General features: G+C 29.9%; 2 protein-coding genes across 3 annotated transcripts in view; both read right to left on the reverse strand.

Moving 5' to 3' along the window:
* Positions 1–18,067, reverse strand: part of LOC137632462 (low-density lipoprotein receptor-related protein 1B-like) — a 199,142-nt gene extending 181,075 nt beyond the window's left edge. For both annotated transcript variants that reach the window (XM_068364396.1, XM_068364397.1), the window contains exons 1-8: positions 17,974–18,067; positions 17,353–17,466; positions 14,910–15,026; positions 13,241–13,354; positions 9,284–9,397; positions 4,735–4,851; positions 2,909–3,028; positions 826–939 (exon numbers count right to left, since the gene is read on the reverse strand). In XM_068364396.1, the coding sequence (XP_068220497.1) occupies positions 826–939; positions 2,909–3,028; positions 4,735–4,851; positions 9,284–9,397; positions 13,241–13,354; positions 14,910–15,026; positions 17,353–17,449 (793 nt within the window). In that variant the 5' untranslated portion in view covers positions 17,450–17,466; positions 17,974–18,067. The remainder of the gene's footprint in view (positions 1–825; positions 940–2,908; positions 3,029–4,734; positions 4,852–9,283; positions 9,398–13,240; positions 13,355–14,909; positions 15,027–17,352; positions 17,467–17,973) is intronic.
* The window catches only part of LOC137632372 (vitellogenin receptor Yl-like), a 312,027-nt gene continuing 308,749 nt past the window's right edge, over positions 17,966–21,243 (reverse strand). The window contains exons 13-14 of the mRNA XM_068364307.1: positions 20,014–20,124; positions 17,966–18,072 (exon numbers count right to left, since the gene is read on the reverse strand). Of these exons, the coding sequence (XP_068220408.1) occupies positions 17,966–18,072; positions 20,014–20,124 (218 nt within the window). The remainder of the gene's footprint in view (positions 18,073–20,013; positions 20,125–21,243) is intronic.

The following is a 21,243-nucleotide window of genomic DNA, read 5'->3' on the forward strand; positions in this document are numbered from 1 at the left end:
CATTAATAACATTCTGAAAATGAACTCAAAACACAAATATTTTCCTAGTTTTTAAGATGAATATATCAAGAAGTTTATTAAATGAACTGTCAAATTAATTATTCTATACAAAAGAAGAATGATAAACTGATTGCACACAATTTTCAATTCATATCTGGTGTTTCCTGGTCTAGAATTTAGACGAAATCTATTCTATATCAATGACATGAAATATGTATGTGAAGAGAAAATCAGAGATAAAAACTACTTGAATTTATATAAAAGAAAGCTATGCCTAATACGAAATTTTTCTTAAGTAAATGATGAACTTATGACCATATTTAGAATGATGTGAGAGAAGACTACTGTATGTATTTATGAATGTATGGGAACACTAACCTTTACTTCAGTCTCTTAAATATAAAGTCAAACCATTTCCTAAAAGTGGTGGATACTTGAATATATACTTTCTAAAAGGATGATAAGGTCAATTGTGCGGTTGTAGTCATTCAAAGTTTTAAGAATTTTTAATGGTCAACATTTTGGCACCATAGGCAAATCACGTACTGGTTAGTATAAAGTAAAAATAAAATTGACTTTGAAGCCTTTTCCCTTTCATTTTTAAAATCCTAAAATGGTTCGCATGAGAAATAGTTTACTAGGATTCAAAGCCTCAGGATTAACACCTATATTTAGGACAATTAGGTTTTAAATCATTCTCAGAATGTTAATAAAAGTAGAGTGCAAAGCTTTTACGTTGGATGTTTTCCATACAGAAAAACCTTTATCAAATTGAATTTCTCAATATCATACAATATAAAAATTTTAGTCATTCTAGATTCTAACCTGATCCACAGTCATCTTCATCTGTATAGTCAGGGCAGTCATACCGACCATCACATCTTCTGTCTTCTGGTATGCAAGACTCATCTTTGCATGTCCACTCGCCTGGACTACAAGCTATGTACAATATGGTTAGTGATGTTTGAGATTTACTAAGCACTAATGTCATCAAGCATATTGATATATATATATATATATATATATATATATATATATATATATATATATATATATATATATATATATATATATATACAGTCAACCATCCTTATTAACAGGCATTGCATTTGACCCCCTCTCGCGGATAAAGAATTCCGTGAATAATTAGAGACCCTGAACTTTAAGGATATTTTTTTAATCATTTATAAATATTCACTTAAGAACAGTAACTGTACTTCAACTTTTTTTAATATACTACAACTGTGAATGTACTTTACTATAGTAGAGGTTGAGAAACCCTCATCTAGAATTCATCCGACCGGAAATGTTCGGATTGCAAATTATCCCTATAATGAAAGGTTCACAAATCTTTTATTTCATTCTGATAAAAACTGCCTTTTATTTTTATGATTTCATCACTTAGAATAGTTTGAAGTAGGTTTGTAGGCAAAGTATATTAATATCATATAATAGGAAAATTTTTAGAGAAGTTGTGATAGTCTTGAAGTTTTGTGAACAAACTAACAACTACAAAACTTTCTCTTTTATTTGTTATCTCAATGCATCTTACATTATTATAATTTCAAGGCATAAGAGGGTGTAGATTTAATCAATGGCTACTGTATTTCTATTGCTAAACTTCATGATTAATTTGTGTACAAGCAAACAACACAAAGTCCAACAACGGCTGGTATCATGAACAGTCAACCAAAACTCGGAAAATTGTAATGTGAACCTAACTTGGGTTTAAGTATAGTATGAGAGAGAGAGAGAGAGAGAGAGAGAGAGAGAGAGAGAGAGAGAGAGAGAGAGAGAGAGAGAGAGAGAGAGAATATTTGTCTTTATTGGAATCTCCAGATAAATTGGGCCTTTTTTTCATTCATATCCTCCAACAATGTCATGTTCTGATTAAAATGTTAAAGAACAAAACGTGCTTTGTCTAAACAAAAAACAATAAATCAAATGAAAGGTCACAATAAATATACTTCAACATAAAATGATAACATATGTCCAACTATACTCATTATTCCTTTTTAATATCTATTATAGATCTAAAAATTATAATCTGTCTTTAAAACCAAAATTCTCTTGCTGGAACTCAAACACTAATCACAGCTGAGGTGACAAAACTAACACCTACCATACCAAGAAAACCTTGGCCCAGGCATATAAATTTATTCTCTCTCTTTCCCTAATTAAACAAAGAGGAAAAGTTATCAAAAATGTAACTGTTCTTATTATTTCATAAGTTTGAGTTGCTTCTTTTATATAAAAATGAATTTTACTGAAAAGATAACAAAGAATTATATAAAATATCTTATTGTCTCATAACATTAGTCTCTTATTTGCTTGGGTAAAGTTTTGTATTTTGTTTTGAAAAAAAGCCCTTTAAATATATCATAAAAAAATAATAGATTCCATCAACTCTAATCACCTTTTTCTTCATTTGAGTAGTACATTTAATTTCCTTAGTGTCTAAGAGAATGAATGATAGTCTCTCTCTCTCTTGAAGTTAGTTTCTTTCTTTATTGCAAACTTTTTTCTTTCATATTGGTTGTGTTTAAGTGAATTTACGTGCATATTTTTATATATTGTTATAAAATGGTCAACCGAGCATTAACGAATCCACGGATAAGGATGATAGACTGTATGTATGTGCATGTATCTTGCATATATATATATATATATATATATATATATATATATATGTGTGTGTGTGTGTGTGTGTGTATAAAATAAGAAAGGGCAAGTAAGTATTTACAAAAGCTTTCATATGTATATTACAGTATATTACATTATGTACAAAAGAGCATACTGTACGGTGTTAATGCTGAATTGCCAAAATATGCTAAATGTGGAGAAGTTGCATACTGTATATAACTCATCATATGACTGGTTCCTTAGCTGAATAATCTACATTACTTACCTGGAGTTGGGGGACATACAGCTTCATCACTATAGTCAGGACAATCATAGTAACCATCACAACGTTTTTCATCCGGAATACAAGATCCATCAGAACAGGTCCACTCCCAAGAAGAACATGCTAGCATGCAAAGAAAGCACAAGAATGCAAAACTAAAACTTTCAAAGGATATAAGTATTTTGTCCTTTAGAATCTACAGTGCATAAGAACAACAGTTGCCCAGTTTCACTGAACTTGGCAAAAATGTAATCAGGTTGTGATGAAGTTTGTCTTCTTAAGTTAGTATTAGCCTGTATAAGTGAACGCCCAGATACCATGATTGAAACTATATTGCCGTGTATATGAAAACCTTCACTGTTAGGAGGATTAAGGATAGCGTATCATCTGTATAGAGTGAGAACATACTATATGAAAAAAGTCAATATATATCTTAATATTTTCAAAAAGTAACATACTGTACTAAAGTGACATCTACACTATTATCAAAAGAAATTGAAAATGTAAAGTAAGGGGGAAAATCTTCTAAGGGTATAACAACTTTAACTTGTAAACCGGTGAAAGCCAACAGTACTGGGCATTTAGTAGTGAGGAAAAAAAAAAAAAAAAAAAAAAAAAAAAAAAAAAAAAAAAAAAAAAAAAAAACTGTTTTCATACTGAAATGATACGATGATATAAATTTACAATTTACTATAGTCCATTTCTTTTATCGAGGCATATTTGCACCGACTCGCAGGGGTGCCATTTTAGCTAGGAAAAGTTTCCTGATAGCAGATTGGTTAGAATTATCTTGTCCAACCAATCAGCGATCAGGAAACTTTTCCCAGCTAAAAGGGCACCCCTGCGAGTCGGTCCAAATATGCCTCGATAAAAGAAATGGACTATAGTAAAAATCTTGACTGGTGATGATTATATAAGAAGTACAGCAAACTTATTCGTGAAAATATCTATCTATAAGCCGTAATAAACTCTTGATAAAAAAAAGTATATTAATAGGCCTACATTATTTCGCCATATATTAGAAAACTCCAATTTAATAGAAATTAGATACAACTAACTATTGTGTTAATATGCGATGTCACCCACACTGTTACTACAGCTTTATCTTAGGAAAATACTGCTCCTACATTTCAAATGACAGAGGATTGAGATAAATATTGCACGATTATAATTCAACATTTCTCTTTCCAGTAAACTTATCATGAATAAAAACTTTAAAGCGCTAATACAAAAAGAAATGTGGGTAGTATAATAATACTAATAAAACAAAATGAAAAAGATACATCTACGATAAAAGAACACTACTGTATTCCGCACTCTCTCTCTTTCATAATTTTCACAAGAAATAGAAGTATGAATTTTACTATAATACATTTCTCCTTTGACACTACTAAAAAAAGATTCCAACTATTTGTTAGATTAAATCAACCTATTTCTCAATATTGAAAACTAGTAAAATAAATTAGAATTAAACCCTTCAACATTGAAACAGCATATCGCAAGTTTCCTCAATAGCCATAGGTTAAAAAATTGAACATCCAAAACCTAGAAATGAAAATTTTGCAGAAATCCTGACCAAGACATGCAAGAGAGTGTCCCTGTTTTATACAGTACTCCCCATTAACCAATATAATTTTGTATTTCATATTGTAATGTGACATACTCAATTATGTATTACACTGTAAATTGACCACATAGGTTAGTATCTCCTTCACACATCAAATTATTAATACTTTACTATATATCCAATGAATCATTGTGATGCTAATAACACCATGCATCTAAAAAAAATGCACACAAAAAATTCTCTCAACATTAAGAGCACTTACCTTGAGAAGGGCAATTCTCTTCATCACTACGATCAAGGCATTGAGGAACACCGTCACATCTTTCATTAAAGGCCACACATGAACCGTCTCTACAAGTCCACTCTTCTGAATTGCACCCTGATTGGATTATGAGCAAGTAACTTACTTACACAACATTCAAACACATTTCACACTCAGTATGGCTTCCAACTTTATTTACTTTATTTACAGCATACAACCTGGCATGCAATTACTCCAGTAAAGAAGTTTACCTAAACCATGTATATATATATATATATATATATATATATATATACACAAATGTGCAATGTATAATGTATAACTATGTAACACATTCAGATTTTTTGTTTTCCCACAACATGCTAGGTAAGACATAAATGTCAGTCTGACTTCATTTCAGGGGTTATCCCAAATTCCATATAATAAGCATTCAAATGTACTTGTGAAATTATTGTTTACGCAAATCATTTGTTGTTAAGGTGAATACATCAAACAAATACCTTTATCATTGACCATTACATTAATATTGTCTTGCATTATTATCAAAGAAGGATAATTAACCAATTTGGGAACTTTGTGAATCTCTACAAGTCCATTCAGTAGGATACCAAGGACATCTTTATGACACCATGCAATACATCCATTGAAACCCATTAGGAAGCAGACTGTTCTCATGTACTATGTATATACAAATATAAAGAATCAACAGTAAGATAAAACATATTGGAGCACCAATTAATTTTATAATATACACACTACTGTATATATATGCATATATATACTGTGTGTATATATATATATATATATATATATATATATATATATATATATATATATATATATACATGCAGTAGTAACTCAGTATATAAGTAACTTTGAATAACAGTAAATTGGTATACAGGCATACAAATCCAAATAGGTTTGCATGCATTGTATCAGTCTAAGAGCAAAAATTTTGCTCCACATACGAATTTTCTTTGGATAGTACTGACAAAACTACCAGTCAAACAGTGCCCGTAAGCCACCCACACAGTGTTTGTCTGGTATTTATGCAATATAGTTATGCCTTATTCATATCCATCCCTGCTAGATGTACGCCTTTCACTCCAAGCTGCAATCGTACGAGCAACATCGACAGTATTGTACGAGTGTCTTTGGAATTGTTCTTTGTACATTAGTGACACTGTGTTCTTTATCAACTTATGATCATTATTGTTCACTATCAAGTTAATAAAGAGTAAGGAAATAATGATCACCACAAAACTGAAATAAAAAAATTATAAAAAAAAACATGATCAAATTACCCATGTGGCAGACCTGGCAAAATATACTGATATACAGCACCAAGGATTTGTATGACTGAAGAAAAAAGCAAAAATCAAAAGCGATTCATGTTGAGAAAGGGGTGCTGATATAACGAAATGACAACCATATGTTCCTCAAAACGTACAAAAGTTACTCGTTATCTGAAGAAGTAACTGACTTATGTAGGGTCAAACAACAAGACCTGGGTGACTTACATTTCATTTGCGAAATGGATTAATATGGTGTTTGGTCCTGTCCTCAAATAGTATCTCATGGAGAAGAACCTCACACTCTAAGCCTTGATATTTATAAACAATACTCCGACCATTGAAGATGACCTGATGGAGCTAATGGAGGAGTTTAAATCTATTAGAAAAAAGTCCTTGCCACCCAACATCATTCCCATACTACAACCCTTGGATCAGCAGGTGATCTAGAACTTTAAGCACCTGTACAGAAAAGAAATATTCTAGTAATACTTCAGGAGTTATCAAAGGGACCAACATACTACTCAGAGTTCTGGAATGAATATTTCCAGCTGCCTATAAATGTTTCACAAAGCCTGGGAAGTGATCTTCATCAGAACCCTCAATTCTGAGTGGATGAAACTGTGGCTTGAATGCATTTTTTACATAAAATTTTCTTTCAAATGATTTTAGAATTTGAGAAAAGTAATGCTCCTTAATCATCTTAAGGGGCCATTAATTAGATGCTTTACTGTATTATTATTGCTAACTTGATGGTGAACAACAGTGATCACAATACTATAAAGAACAGACTGTCACAGCTCTATAATGAACACTTCCAAAGATGCTCACATGATAAATATAGATGATGCATGTATAAGTGCTGCTCGGAGAAGGAAAGAGTTAAGGTCGGAGTAATGGGGGATGCGAGCTAAGGCAAAACAATATGGCGTAAAATTAACTTGAACACTGCATGGTTGACGTATAAGCACCGTCTAACTGCTTTCTACACATTGCGTACTGGCCCACTAAAAATGCATATAAGGAGGGAAATCAGCATACTGATACAATGCATGTAAATCAATTAGAATTTTCATGCTCGTATACTACTAGTTTACTCGTATTTAGTCACTCGTAAACTGAGGTACTATTGTACTGTGTACGTGTATACTGTATATATATATATATATATATATACATATATATATATATATATATATATACTGTATTATATTATATATATATATACATACATATTATATATAATATATATATAATATATGTATATAATATATATATATATATATATATAATATGAATGATGCAATGAGTATATACATCAGTACAGTAAGCACCATTATAGTACAGGTAATTCAATGATCATCCAAATTTTATTCTAGGTTGAAAATTTACCTTAATAAAATGAATAAGAATTTGAATCTACATATAATTTCCTATCTTCCTATCCTTATCAACCTTTCAGTGTAAAACTAAGTAAAAAAAGTAACCTAACGATTACCTTAAGTGTTGTATGAAAATAGTATAGCATTTAAGAGTGTTAAAATGTTAAAATTTAGGAAAACAAGTTAACTAAACTCATCAAGTTACTTTTAAAGCAAAAGGCTAAAATCTGGAATTCAGATACTGTGCAAATGTATTTTTTAAAGCTATACAATATATCGTTTTTGCTATTTACTAATTGTTTCTTTTAAATAATTACTTTAATCCTTCTTTCATGATATTTTGCCCTTTTTAAGAATACAAGACCCATTAGTCCACAGCCTTGTAAATATTACCTTAACCCTAATTTGTTGGTGTATCATGTTACCAGACTACCTTGAATAAACTTCTCCTAAATTTTTTATGAAGATGAAGATTATACATTTCTTTCACCATCAAAATTAATTTAAACAATGGAACCTTGTGTAACTTGAATATGAGGAATATCTAGAACATGAGACTGCAAGATGGATTAGGCATTATATCTAGGTCACATGAATAAGACTGAAATAAATTTATTCATCCCGTGATAAATCACCTGTAAGTGAAGAAAAGCAAACTTCAGTCATTCTATAATAAAAATAACTGATATGGTCCATACCTTTGTGCTCAAATTATGTATGCACTTTGCTCTCCACTTGCCAGATTATATATATATATATATATATATACATATTATATATACACATATATATACTATATATATATATATATATATATCATATATGCATTATATATATATATATATATATTATATATATATATTATATATACACATATATATACATAATATATATATATATATATCATATATGCATTATATATATATAAATATATATATATATATATATATATCATCTACTATGCCTATTGATGCAAAGGGCCTCAGTTAGATTTTGCCAGTCATCTCTATCTTGAGCTTTTAAATCAATACTTATATATATATATATATATATATATTCATACATATATATTTATACATATACATATATATATATACATATACTGTATATATATACAGTATACATATGTATATATATCATATATATTATATTCATATACTGTATTATATATATGTACAATATATAAATATATATATATATATATATATATATATATATATATATATATATATATATTTATATATATAAAATATATATATTATATTCATATATATATATATATATATATGTATATATATATATATATATATATGTATGTATATATATATATACTGTATATACTGTATATACATATATATATGTATATATAAAAGTTAAAATTTCAGGAAAACCAGACTATGCTAATAAGGGTTCTAAGAATAATTAAATACTGACTAATGTAGTTAAACATAATAAAAAAATAAATGAAAGATGAAGAAAAATTTACAAAATTGGGAAATAAATTCTAACAGCTACAGTAAGTTGAGGAAATAGGCTACTTTGAAAACTGTACAGTAGACTTCCTAAAAGAACTACAGTACCTTTCATTATTGAATACATCAGAGGTCCTAAGAATATTTACAAATGAAAGATGAGATTAACCAAGGTATAGTTGTCAATCTAAAGCTACCAAAAACTACTAGCACAGCATATCCATAACTACATTCTTGAATTACTTGAAGGCAACAATTGCCAACTTTGGTGCATACAAACTCCTTACTTGACAGTGTTAATGCAACCTCACAAACACAAAAACCCGGAGCAACCAAGGGTAACCATACACAAGGCTTTAACACTATTCTACTTGAGGAAAAAGTATAAAAAATAATTTATCACCTCTGGGGCAATCTTCCTCATCACTACGATCGCGACAGTCAGGGTAGCCATTGCAATGTTCATCTTCAGGAATGCAAGATCCATCTCTACAAGTCCACTCCGTAGGAAGACAGGCTATTTTGAAACAAAAATTTCATGCATTACACTGTTACATACAGTTAGGTATTTTACATATAATTTTGTGCATTATACAAGAGATCAAACCTGATCAAACTAACACGACAATTAACTCTTTTTAGTTATGTGTACGGCTATATGCATTCAGGCAATGTCTGTGTACCTTTAGATAAAAACTAGCTCATGACAAGTTTTGTCATATAAGTGCAACACAGTTCAGTACATTTATATTACTGATGTATCAAGCCCAATCTTCCTCAAACACATTAGCGTGCTGTATATATAATGCTTTACCTAGGAATCAACAGCAATAAGAGTCTGTCTGGTCCACAATGAGAATTAATTAAGTGCTATAATACTGTATATGCATGATCATGCAATGACATTTAAAACAAATCTCCTTGAAACAAAATAAATATCAAGTGTAATTCACAGAAGAAAACCTTGAAAAAAAAAATATATAATTTTACTGAATATAATTTCTTTCCATGATTATCTTCACAGCCACAGAACATGTAGTCTTACAAATCCAAAAAAAAACACAATTATGATCACATAATAAACATAGGATAAAAATCAGTATGGTCATTCCTTGTTATCTGTTCATAATTTAGCCATGCAGAATTAAACTCCATTAATTCTTTGATCACTAAAACTCCTCTTTCCCTAATATTTTCACTGTTACTTCTCAAATACTGTAAGAATTATTACTATGAAAAATAAATTAATTCTTGCATGGATTTTAGTGTAAAAAAGTCAATTTAGTGCCCATGACTTTTATTGGTGATCTTTATGGATAAACTTTGAAATATCATAAAAAATTAAAATTACCACAACAGAATGCCCGTCAAACATTTTATGAACTATAAATAAACTATCTTATTTGCTTAAAAACTAAAGGAATCTTACTCATATAATAAAAAATAAAAAATATTGGCCTAATGATATAAAAAAAACAAAGCTTCAGTGGGTAACAGCAGAATCAATAAGGCTGTCTCAGAGTGCTATAACATAAACAGTGTGCTACCATTTAAGTACAATAACATAAATATCAGTAGAAATAATATGTTATTGACATAATTTCTCATGCAATTAGTAACTTGCTCATTTCAGTTATTCCAATTCAATAGCCAGTGTAAGAAAGCATACATGGAATGGAATGTAGCAGAGTTTTTGTAATTCTCCTACGAGATACAAACTGCGATAAGGTAGTCTGTAGTAACCACTGAAGTGATATTGCAACTGCTGCCAACTAAAATTGCCCTGATTTACATATATTTTTTTTAAGTGGAACAACCTATTCCTTAATGAAAACTAAATTATAACATCTAACCAATAATAAATAATTGAAGCCTAGAGAATAAGAAAGGAATAATGACTCATATTTGATGGAAGGGTAGACAATACCATAGAATTACTGATAATATGAAGGAAATACTGACTCATACTTAATTGAAGTCTAGGTAATAAAAGGGGAATACAGTATCAACTCAGGCTTAATTAAAGTCTAAACAATAAGAGGGGAATATTGACTCCTACTTAATTGAAGTTTTAATAATAAGTGAGGAATGTTGACTCATACTCAATTGAAGTCTAGATAATAAAAGGGGAATACTGCATTGACTCATGCTTAATTAGTCTAAACAATAAGAAGGAAACATAGACGCATACCTAATAGACATTTTGACATAAGTGGGGAATGTTGACCAATATTTAACTGACGTCTAGATAATAAGAGGGGAATGCACACTTGTACTTCATTATAGTCTAAAATATGAAAGGAGTAATGGCTCATACCTAATATAAGTCTAGATAATAAGAGAAGAATATTAACTCATACTTAATATTGCACTCCATTAGTATGCTACTATGCTATATCCTCCCTTGCCAGACAGAATTATGTGCAGTATATAAATGGAATATCAATAAAATTCAAGTTAGTTATATAGACATAATTTTGGACAAAACAAACAGATCCCATCGGACACTCATACATGATTTAACTGGAACTTTATCATTTTTAATATCTGAACATTTTGGAGCATCTAATCGTACTGATGCTAAAAATCTATCAAGTCACACGATTCATCATGTACAGTATAACACTGAAAAACATCCATACCACACTCCAATTAGTATTTATTAAAAATTCATTATAGATGTCAAGATGAATTAATCAATTTCAAGAATATCAGACCCGGATACAACACAGTTATCCCCCACCACGGTATATAAGGGTAATAGATTAAACGTCAATATTACAAACAAAACCCATTAAAAAGAGAAATATCAGTAAAAAAAAAGTTCTGTTTACAAACTTAATGAACAAACTTAAATTAAAAATTAATTTTTAAACTGAAATTCAATAGTTTATGAATTTTTACCAGATTCAACGCAAGAAAAGCTTTACTAAAATGAAAAAAATAAATCAAAATTTGCAATGATGTATGATATGATGCATTGTTCCTGTGGGAAAGAGGTGTCGGTGAAATGAACAACCCAACAAACAGCATTCTCTCTAATCTGCTCCATTTTAATTAATTTTCCCCCAGTCGTAGTAATGGCTACCTTCATTATTTTAGGAGATTTAACTTTCATCTTCCAGTGGCAAAGTGCTCACTTTCATTTTAAAAATAGTAGAAGCATATATATTACTAAACAAATATTCTGCGGATAATGCAAAGTAAATAAGCTACTGTCAGCAAAAATGGATCCTCATACAATATGTATTTTGTGTAGAGGTCTCACATGCTCCTTCCTCGTGTGCTGTTCAGAGTACTGTTGTCACTTTTGTTCTTTGATGATGTTTAGGATGAAGATGATATGAAGTGAAGTTATTAATTTTGATGTTAAAATGTATTGTACAGTGTTAGACTAAAGATTTCCAGATGACTTATCATAATGATCACTGGGCCGGTACACCAGAAAATGATGGACTTCTCATTTGGATTAGAGATCATGTTTACTGAAGATTTAGTTGGGATTGTTTTGTTGATGTTAAGTACAGTAGATTTAAAAAAAAGATTGATAGGAAAATTATTTTATTCTCTTAATTCATTAAAATCTTGTTGCAGTAATTTTATAATTTCTGGGTCGACCTGTGGCGGCCGGTGAAAAGAGTCCTTCTTATATATCTTTTCTGATAAAACCTTCCAATTATACCAGAGAAAGATAAAAGCATGGAATGCTGAGGTTACAACCCTCGCGCGAGCACCTTTTGGGTGTCGTGTATAAAGCAAAGGCGCGTGAAATCCACTATTCACAGGTTGTCTTCCATTTAGTTAATTCCTTCGTCAAAGGGATGGGCCGATACAAAGGCCCTAGCCAACCACCAGCGCCACACCACCCACGCCACGACGCGAGCGCCATCTGAACTACATCCTTCTTTTTGGACTTCTTAGTGTGGAATTTTTTTGTGGTGCTCTCGACCTTTTTTATCATTCGTGGATTTAATAGACTGTACTTCTTTACAGTGTAAAAACTCATGTAATTAGCAGGGATGGGAAACATGGAAAATTGCCAGTGATCAATTGGTCCGAGTAGAGACCAAATTAATATTTTGAAATTAAATCTAAATCTATTAACTTTGAGAAAGTTTTAACATCTTTTATTTCTGCTACTTTCAGATAGCACAAAACTGAAGTATACAAGCTAATTACCTTTATAAGGGAGATAATTGTACCAGCCCTGCAAATTATTATATTTCCTAACCAGCCTAAAACTATATCAAAATAAGATACTAGTATTTTTATCAATTACTAAATAATGTATTTCCTTAGGCTAGAGTAAAATATACTTATATTTCATACAATGTGACTAAAAAGTCTCCCTTTAGCTCACCTGGTTGGCAATTCTCTTCATCAGAGTAGTCTGGACAATCAAAATACCTATCACATCGGCTGCGTTTTGGAATACACAGCCCTTCTCTACACCGCCACTGATCGGGACCACATGCTACATAAAAGAATAATATTTTTTGTCATGCAGTGAATATTTCATAATGCTAAAAGTTACTGTACCTCTATCACATATCAAACTGGCTCTATCTTCAAGCAAAGAGAACTATCCAACCACATGCAATGATGCAAATGTGTTGCTAAATGTCCAGTAGTTCTATACATAAACAAAGTGCTAAACAATGAAAAAATAAAGCAATTGCATTATAATGTTGAAAAGGAAATTTAAACTTGAAACATAACCTTACATCATACCTTATAACCTTAGTGCTACATTCAATATATAGTACCATTTCCTTAGTTCTATTCTGAACACACTAACTCGAACAGAGCCACAAAAGCCACTAGTTACATGCCTTAATACATTACACCATTTTGAGGAATAACACAACACAAAATTCCCATGCAGAAAACTATTCATTCAAGTTTTGTTTGACATGCATAAATAATTTTCTGGTAACAATTACCATTCCATAATGTCTCACAATATAAGATGCACAACAATTTAATTGATGATTATGGTAAAATAGCTTTACCAAGAGATAAATTCTTAATCATGCTAACATTCAATACAAAAATAACAAACCTTAGCTACTGCAAAACTATAAACAGTTTTAGTTGCAAAATTATTTTACGTTTCAACACCAATATACTTTACCATATTTTCCTTTTGTAGAAAAAAAGAGAAGCTAAAATGCAATAGGACCTGGGGTTTACATTAAATCTTTCAATAATATATTAAAAAGACATGAAAAAAAAATGAAATATTTCTATAACAATACTAACTAAACTTACCTTTAACTCCCTCAGCAGGTAAAGAGCATTAAAATTTAAAAATCAAACATTAAAACTTTTCAATTAAATATACAGTTTATTGACGATAACCTCTTTGGTATTAAAGATATCAAAGATAATGCCAAAGCATTTTCTTATTGAAAAATTGCTACTACTACTGTATGAATTTCCTTAGAGGAGTCTAGTGAGTCTAGTATTGGAAAAAAAGAGTTCATAATTGAAACAAAGAATTAACTGTGTTCATTAAGAAATGCCGTCGATTTTTCCTGGGAAATGTAAAATTATACAACAAAGATAAGAAAGGCAATGCACAATACCCATGAAACTTACAAAAAACTCTGTTCGCTAAATGAGAAAAGATAAATTTACAGTATTATACATTAATTTATTGCCAGAAGTGAAACAATAGGGAGTCCACACTTAACAAATCCAAGTAAAATTTGTTACTTTTCAGATAGTCCCAAGAAAAGTAATCCATTTTATCAAAATATTTTCTAATTCTTGCACTAAGGGTTCCTGCAGAACACAGAATGACATCATAAATAAAAATAATAAATAACCAAATTTGTTATCATTCTCTCAATCTCCATACTGTGGTCAACTACAAAGAACAACTTTCGCTAGCTAGTTTAGTACTTGCAGTTAGACGTTGATCACTCCAAACATACAATACCTGCATAGGTAGACACTGTAACAGTACTCCAATGAGCTAAAAAAAAAAATGAGTAACTTGTACACCTTGGCAAGATTATACTTACGGCACTTATCTTCATCTGACTGGTCTCGACACTGCGTGAGCCCATCACAACGGTAAGCCATGTCAATACATTCTCCATCCTTGCACATGAATTTTCCATTTGGGCACCGCTCACCCGCTGCCAAACAATTGAGAACGTTTACCGTCTATACAAACTGCACTACATTTACTAAATGGACAATTATGGTGAATTAAAAAAGCATTTTAACATTATTGCTGTACACCACAGATAAGATTTAAGACATTTCGATAGACATCACAAGACGATGCAAATTCATTTTTATTAACATTGCAGGTTTATTTAAAAAATAGCAAGCTGAAAAGTTCATTATCTAATTAAAACTTACAATGCAAATTAATTTCCCTTTTTGCAAACCTAAATATCCACTAACAAAAAAACTAACTTTTTCCCATCTACCTAAACTGATTTACATGACATATCTGCATACTAGAATGCTACCAATTTCTTTATTATCTCTAACTGACAAGGGAGATGACTTTTATTTCTATAGACATCTCAAGCATAGTTAGTCAAGATTAGTTAGGTTATTGGTGCCTCCAAAAATGGTCATTAATATACACAAAGACACACAAAGAATTTGGTCTAAAATATTATAATCTAGTGCACTATAACACACAAAATCCTTGTAAAAATAACAAATCTCCCTTGCTGCTACAATGGTGACCCAACTGCATATAACATAATAACTGGCTACTGCATCAAAAGCCATCAGCCAAACTTGATAGAAATATTGCAAAACAGTCACTAGAGTGAAATATATTTAATAAAATGAGTGAGTGTCACAGCATAGAAAAGCTATTGACACAAATCACATGAAATCATGATTAAAAAAAGGACTAAATTTAAAACTGAATATTATTAAACAAAAGCAATTACAATTGATTTGACAAAATACACATGGAAATATTCACATACTTTAAATAAATAAACAAATTAGTGAAACATGCACATATTTACAAAGCAATTACAGTTGATTTGACAAAATACACATGGAAATATTTACATACTTTAAATAAATAAACAAATTAGTGAAACATGCACATATTTACAGCCATAAGAAATTTAATTGCTACTCACCAAAATGAAGGAAGACATTGTTCTATTTTCTGACCATATAAGATTTTCATCAGTATGACTTCAGAGATAGGCAACAGAGGAATCGTCATCATTAAATACCTTTAATATCATCACATACTCACAGGCATTTCAAGAAACTACCAAGTCTCCGCAGTCACACTTTACATACAGGTAGCGTATTACATATCTATGCCTTACACAAACACTCGGTTTTCATGAATATTAGCCAGTTTTTGGTAAAAATTCTCTGCATATCTGTCTTGCATAAGGCAAGGCAATCTTTAACTTTCCTTTTACCCCTCCCATTTTCTTTCCCATACCTAAGAACTTTTAAATATTCTCATAATAATCAACGAACTACAAAGTTTTCCTTTCTCTAACAAAAACTTCATAAGAATACACCATACATACTCAACACTATAAATGCCACATGTCAGTTCAATTCAGCTGAATCATAACCTTATGTTCAGGTTCATGTATAACAAAATCTCATTTTGATCTTCTCACACAGCTGTTTCAGAATACGACACAACACCCCATATTCAACACTATATATTTTTCTTCCACCAAGCTGTCAGTTCTTTCTCAGTCACAACTGTTCCATACAAGTACTTTAGAAGGTATACTTTGTAGCTGTGCTACAATAATTTTTGCATTACCAATAAAGGAGAAAAATCTTCAAGGTAAAAGACCAAGCAGAATGACAAAAAAATGGATGACAAGTTCATCAAAGAAATTAGATATCACAACAATTTACCAAAAATCCCTACTAACAACACACAAAGATCACAACGACCCTCACACAATATCGACCAAGACTAAGGAAAACAAGTCTATGTACAGTACCAAACATGATAAAATAAGATCACTTTGTAATACCACCAAACCAAATAAAATTCAATACTGTCAACAAGTTTCTTAAGGCACTCAACACAGGTCAATCCCTACATCAAATGAAAGGAATAAGCACATATCTTCTGAGGACAACTTACAAATTTGGAATAGTATCAAATCTAAAAATAAATTTACTTTGGTTGAAGTCCCTTCCAAACTAAATTAGGACTTAAGATATTCCTGGCACCATATTGCTATAATGCAAAATTAATTATCAATATAGTACAGGAAATCCCATAACAAAAATTCATTTAATATTCTATTTAAAATTTCTGAAAGCCAATGACACTAAGGCATTAGTAAACTCTGTCCCAGAATAAGGAGTGTGTGCTTAACCTTCCAGCCCCGACCTTTAATGAATGGACAACAACACAGACGAATCATATAACAAATTCTTTGAAGCAAATAGGACGATACTGTATACTGTAGTGTATATTACAGTTTTACTTACGACACTGGTTCTCGTCAAAACCATCACTACAGTCAAGAACCCCATCACATAATCTGTCTTCTGAGAGACACGTGTCACCACTGTCACATTCGAACATCCCTGATCCTTCACAACCTGTTTGTAGGATTGTTGATGAGAACATTATCAAGACTAATATAAAGATTTTACTAGAGTACTCGATTTGCAATTTTCCAAAAGGAAATAAACAATGATTTTTTTCTATAAAATCCCTTATATTAAAGAGATTGCATAAAAATCATAATCTTTTTTAAATTTGTTATAATTATGTTGGGAGATGAGTTTGGGTACCAATTGTGTACTGTACTGTTTATCATCTCGGTTAAATTACACTAACTCCAACATTATAATCATTTCATGAGGAACTCCTTGTAACAGTTCTCAATATCACAACAAAATGTAATCAGAAGAAAGAAAAATTTCAGGGCAGTAATGACAACAACCTACTATACCATATATTTACCTGAATAAAATTAGCTTAAACTGTTGAGCCTATTGCAAATGCTATTTAGACATTTGTTTAGTATGTGAACTGAATCACCAAGTATTCTAACGTTTATCAATATAGTTGAAAACAAACAAAATCATCTTCCCATCACTCACAGTTCAACTCATCAGTGTCGCAATCCTCAGTGCCATCACAAACGCTTTCTTCTGGAATGCACTGATTATTTCCACAAAGGAATGCCCCACTGGAACAAGCTAAATGAGATTTTTCATTTCATGAATATTACATGGGGTAATGAATTTCATAGAGTGTACACTAAGCATAAATATTACATAGATAAAAAAATACTAATTTAAGAAATATCATTGACTGGTTAAAAAGAAAGAAAATAATGAAAGCAGAAAAAATAAAGAAAATACAAGAAGTGAGAGGAAATGAGACTCTCTAGCTATGGTAAGCAGCTCTTCAAGGACGACACTCCAAAATCCAACCATTGTTCTCTGGGTAAGGTAGTGCTATAAACTCTGTAACATGGTCTTCCACTGTCTTGGGTTCGAGATCTCTTGCTTGAGGGTACACTAGAGCACACTATTCTATTTTGTTCCTCTTCCTGCCATTATTTAGAAGTTTTTATTCTATTGTCATTTTCAATTTTTATAGTTTATATATGAAAGATTTATTTTAATGTTATTATTGTTCTTAAACTTTTCTTATAGTTTTTCTTCATTTCCTAACCTCACTCAGATATTTTCCCTGCTGGAACCCTTGGGCTTATAGCATCCTACTTTTCCAACTAGAGTTGTAGCTTGGCAAGTAATAATAATAATAATAATAATAATAATAATAATAATAATAATAATAATAATAATAATAATAGTAATAATAATAATAATAATAATAATACTCTAGGTCAGCTAATTTCCTATTACCAATCGCATCCAATCCTTCTCCACCATCTCCAACTATTCTACGCATTACAAAATCTATGAGTAGGATAAACAGCATAAACGACAACAGATTTCATTGGAGTACTCCGCTATTCACTGGAAATCCATTTGATAGGACTCCATTAATATTAACTTTGCATATATTAGCATTACTATTACTAACTAAGCTACATTCGGAAAAGCAGAATGCTATAAGCCCAAGGGTTTCAACAGGGAGTATATATATATATATAATATATATGAATACTGTATGTATGTGCATATATATATATATATATAATATATATATATATAAATATATATTTATATACTGTATATATATGAACATTATATATACATATACACATATACCTGTATATACATATATATACATATACATACATACATATATATATATATATATATACATATATACATATATACATATATATATATATATATATACATATATACATATACTGTATATGTATGTATACATATATAAATGTATATTCTTATATATGTATATGTATTTATATATACATATACATATATGTATATGTATGTGTATATTATATATATATATATATATATACACACACATTATATATATATATATATATATATAAACATGTACATATATATATATATATATATATAAACATGTATACAGTATATTATATAATATATATATATATATATATACACATATACACACATATATACATACATATATATATATATGTGTGTGTGCGTGTGCAAATATACATATATATATATATATGTGTGTGTGTGTGTGTGCGTGTGCAAATATACATATATATATATATATATATGTGTGTGTGTGTATATGTGTATATATATATGTATGTATATATTATATAATATACTGTATATATGTTTATATATATATATATATATATGTACATGTATATATATATATATATATATGTGTACATGTTTATATATATATATATATATATATAATATACACATACATATACATATACATATATGTATATATAAATACATATACATATATAAGAATATACATTTATATATGTATACATACATATACAGTATATGTATATATATATATATATATTATATATATATGTGTGTGTGTATGTATGTATATGTATATATATGTATATACAGGTGTATATATATATATATATATATATACAGTATACATATATAAATATATATATATATATATATATATATAAAACGGAAGTATGAAAATCTAAAACAAAGACCACGACTCACCAGGGCAACCATTTTCATCTGATTGGTCATCGCAGTCAGGTTCTCCATCACACCTGACAGTGAGATGGACACACTGTCCATTTCTACAAGTAAAACTGCTTGCATCACATGCTAAATAAGAAATAAAAATAAAATATATCTTATTCCATATATCCTTCGAGTACTCTATGATTCTTTAAAATAAAGAACTGCTCTCTATATCGACAGAAAAAACTATTTCCAATCTTATATTCATACTTCATTCACCTCCAATTATTAATATGCAGTTATGAAGCTGAAAACATTACATGCTGCATATGGCATTTACTTATTCATTAATCTTTTTAAGAACGAGCCATCTGTAATGTTCTTCAAATTTAAGGAAGCATAAGGTTTTTTACTAATTTACAACCGAGGCTTCATTGTGTAAAAAATTTGTAAGGACACGAGATCCAAAGATTAAAAATTAAGGTTGCCTCAATTCTAAATAAGATTCAAAAGTAATAAACTTGAAGGATTTTCTAACAAACACGAAACTCAAAATTCTTGTGACAGGCTGAATGAAATTATTCAACTCTGATAATGGGGTGAATGGTGTCTAAGGTCAGCTTCAATTTGGATATCAGGAATTTTTTGTTCCGATTTATTTTCCATAAAAAAATACTTGAAAACATGAATTCCTTAATTTCTAATACTGCATATATTAATTCTATAACGAATCTGATGAATTGTTAAATCTTATCTTAACCTCACGTAATATACAGCTCAAGTATATACCTACTATCTAAAATAAATCTGTAAAAAATCATGATGGATAAGTTATTTAGCCCATGAATTTCATTACAATGCATATAGCATGAAGAAAGCCCTTATCATAGCCAAACGTTGAGTATAATTCTAAATGCAGTAATATAGCTAACAAACACTCTTGAAATGAATGTTCTTAACTTTTTAAAAAAAAAATCTTAAATTACTATCTCTACAGAAATAATGATTAAATAATTTTAGTTGATAGTAAATATGTCTCAATAAAAAATAGAAATATATCACGAATCCTCACAACTAATAAAAACAGACAAAAAATCCAAATACTCCACAAAAATTATCAACAACCCACAGAAGACAAAGAATCCAAATAAGAGTAAGAATTCCGTTCTCTAAAGAAATTGTACTTTCCCATAAAAAAGACATCTCAGGCTTTTGAATGCTTCAAATAGTTCACAATAAGCAAAGTCTGTACTAGCTCAACAA

Source organism: Palaemon carinicauda, chromosome 41 (genome assembly GCF_036898095.1).
Source record: "Palaemon carinicauda isolate YSFRI2023 chromosome 41, ASM3689809v2, whole genome shotgun sequence".
Lineage (NCBI taxonomy): Eukaryota > Metazoa > Arthropoda > Malacostraca > Decapoda > Palaemonidae > Palaemon > Palaemon carinicauda.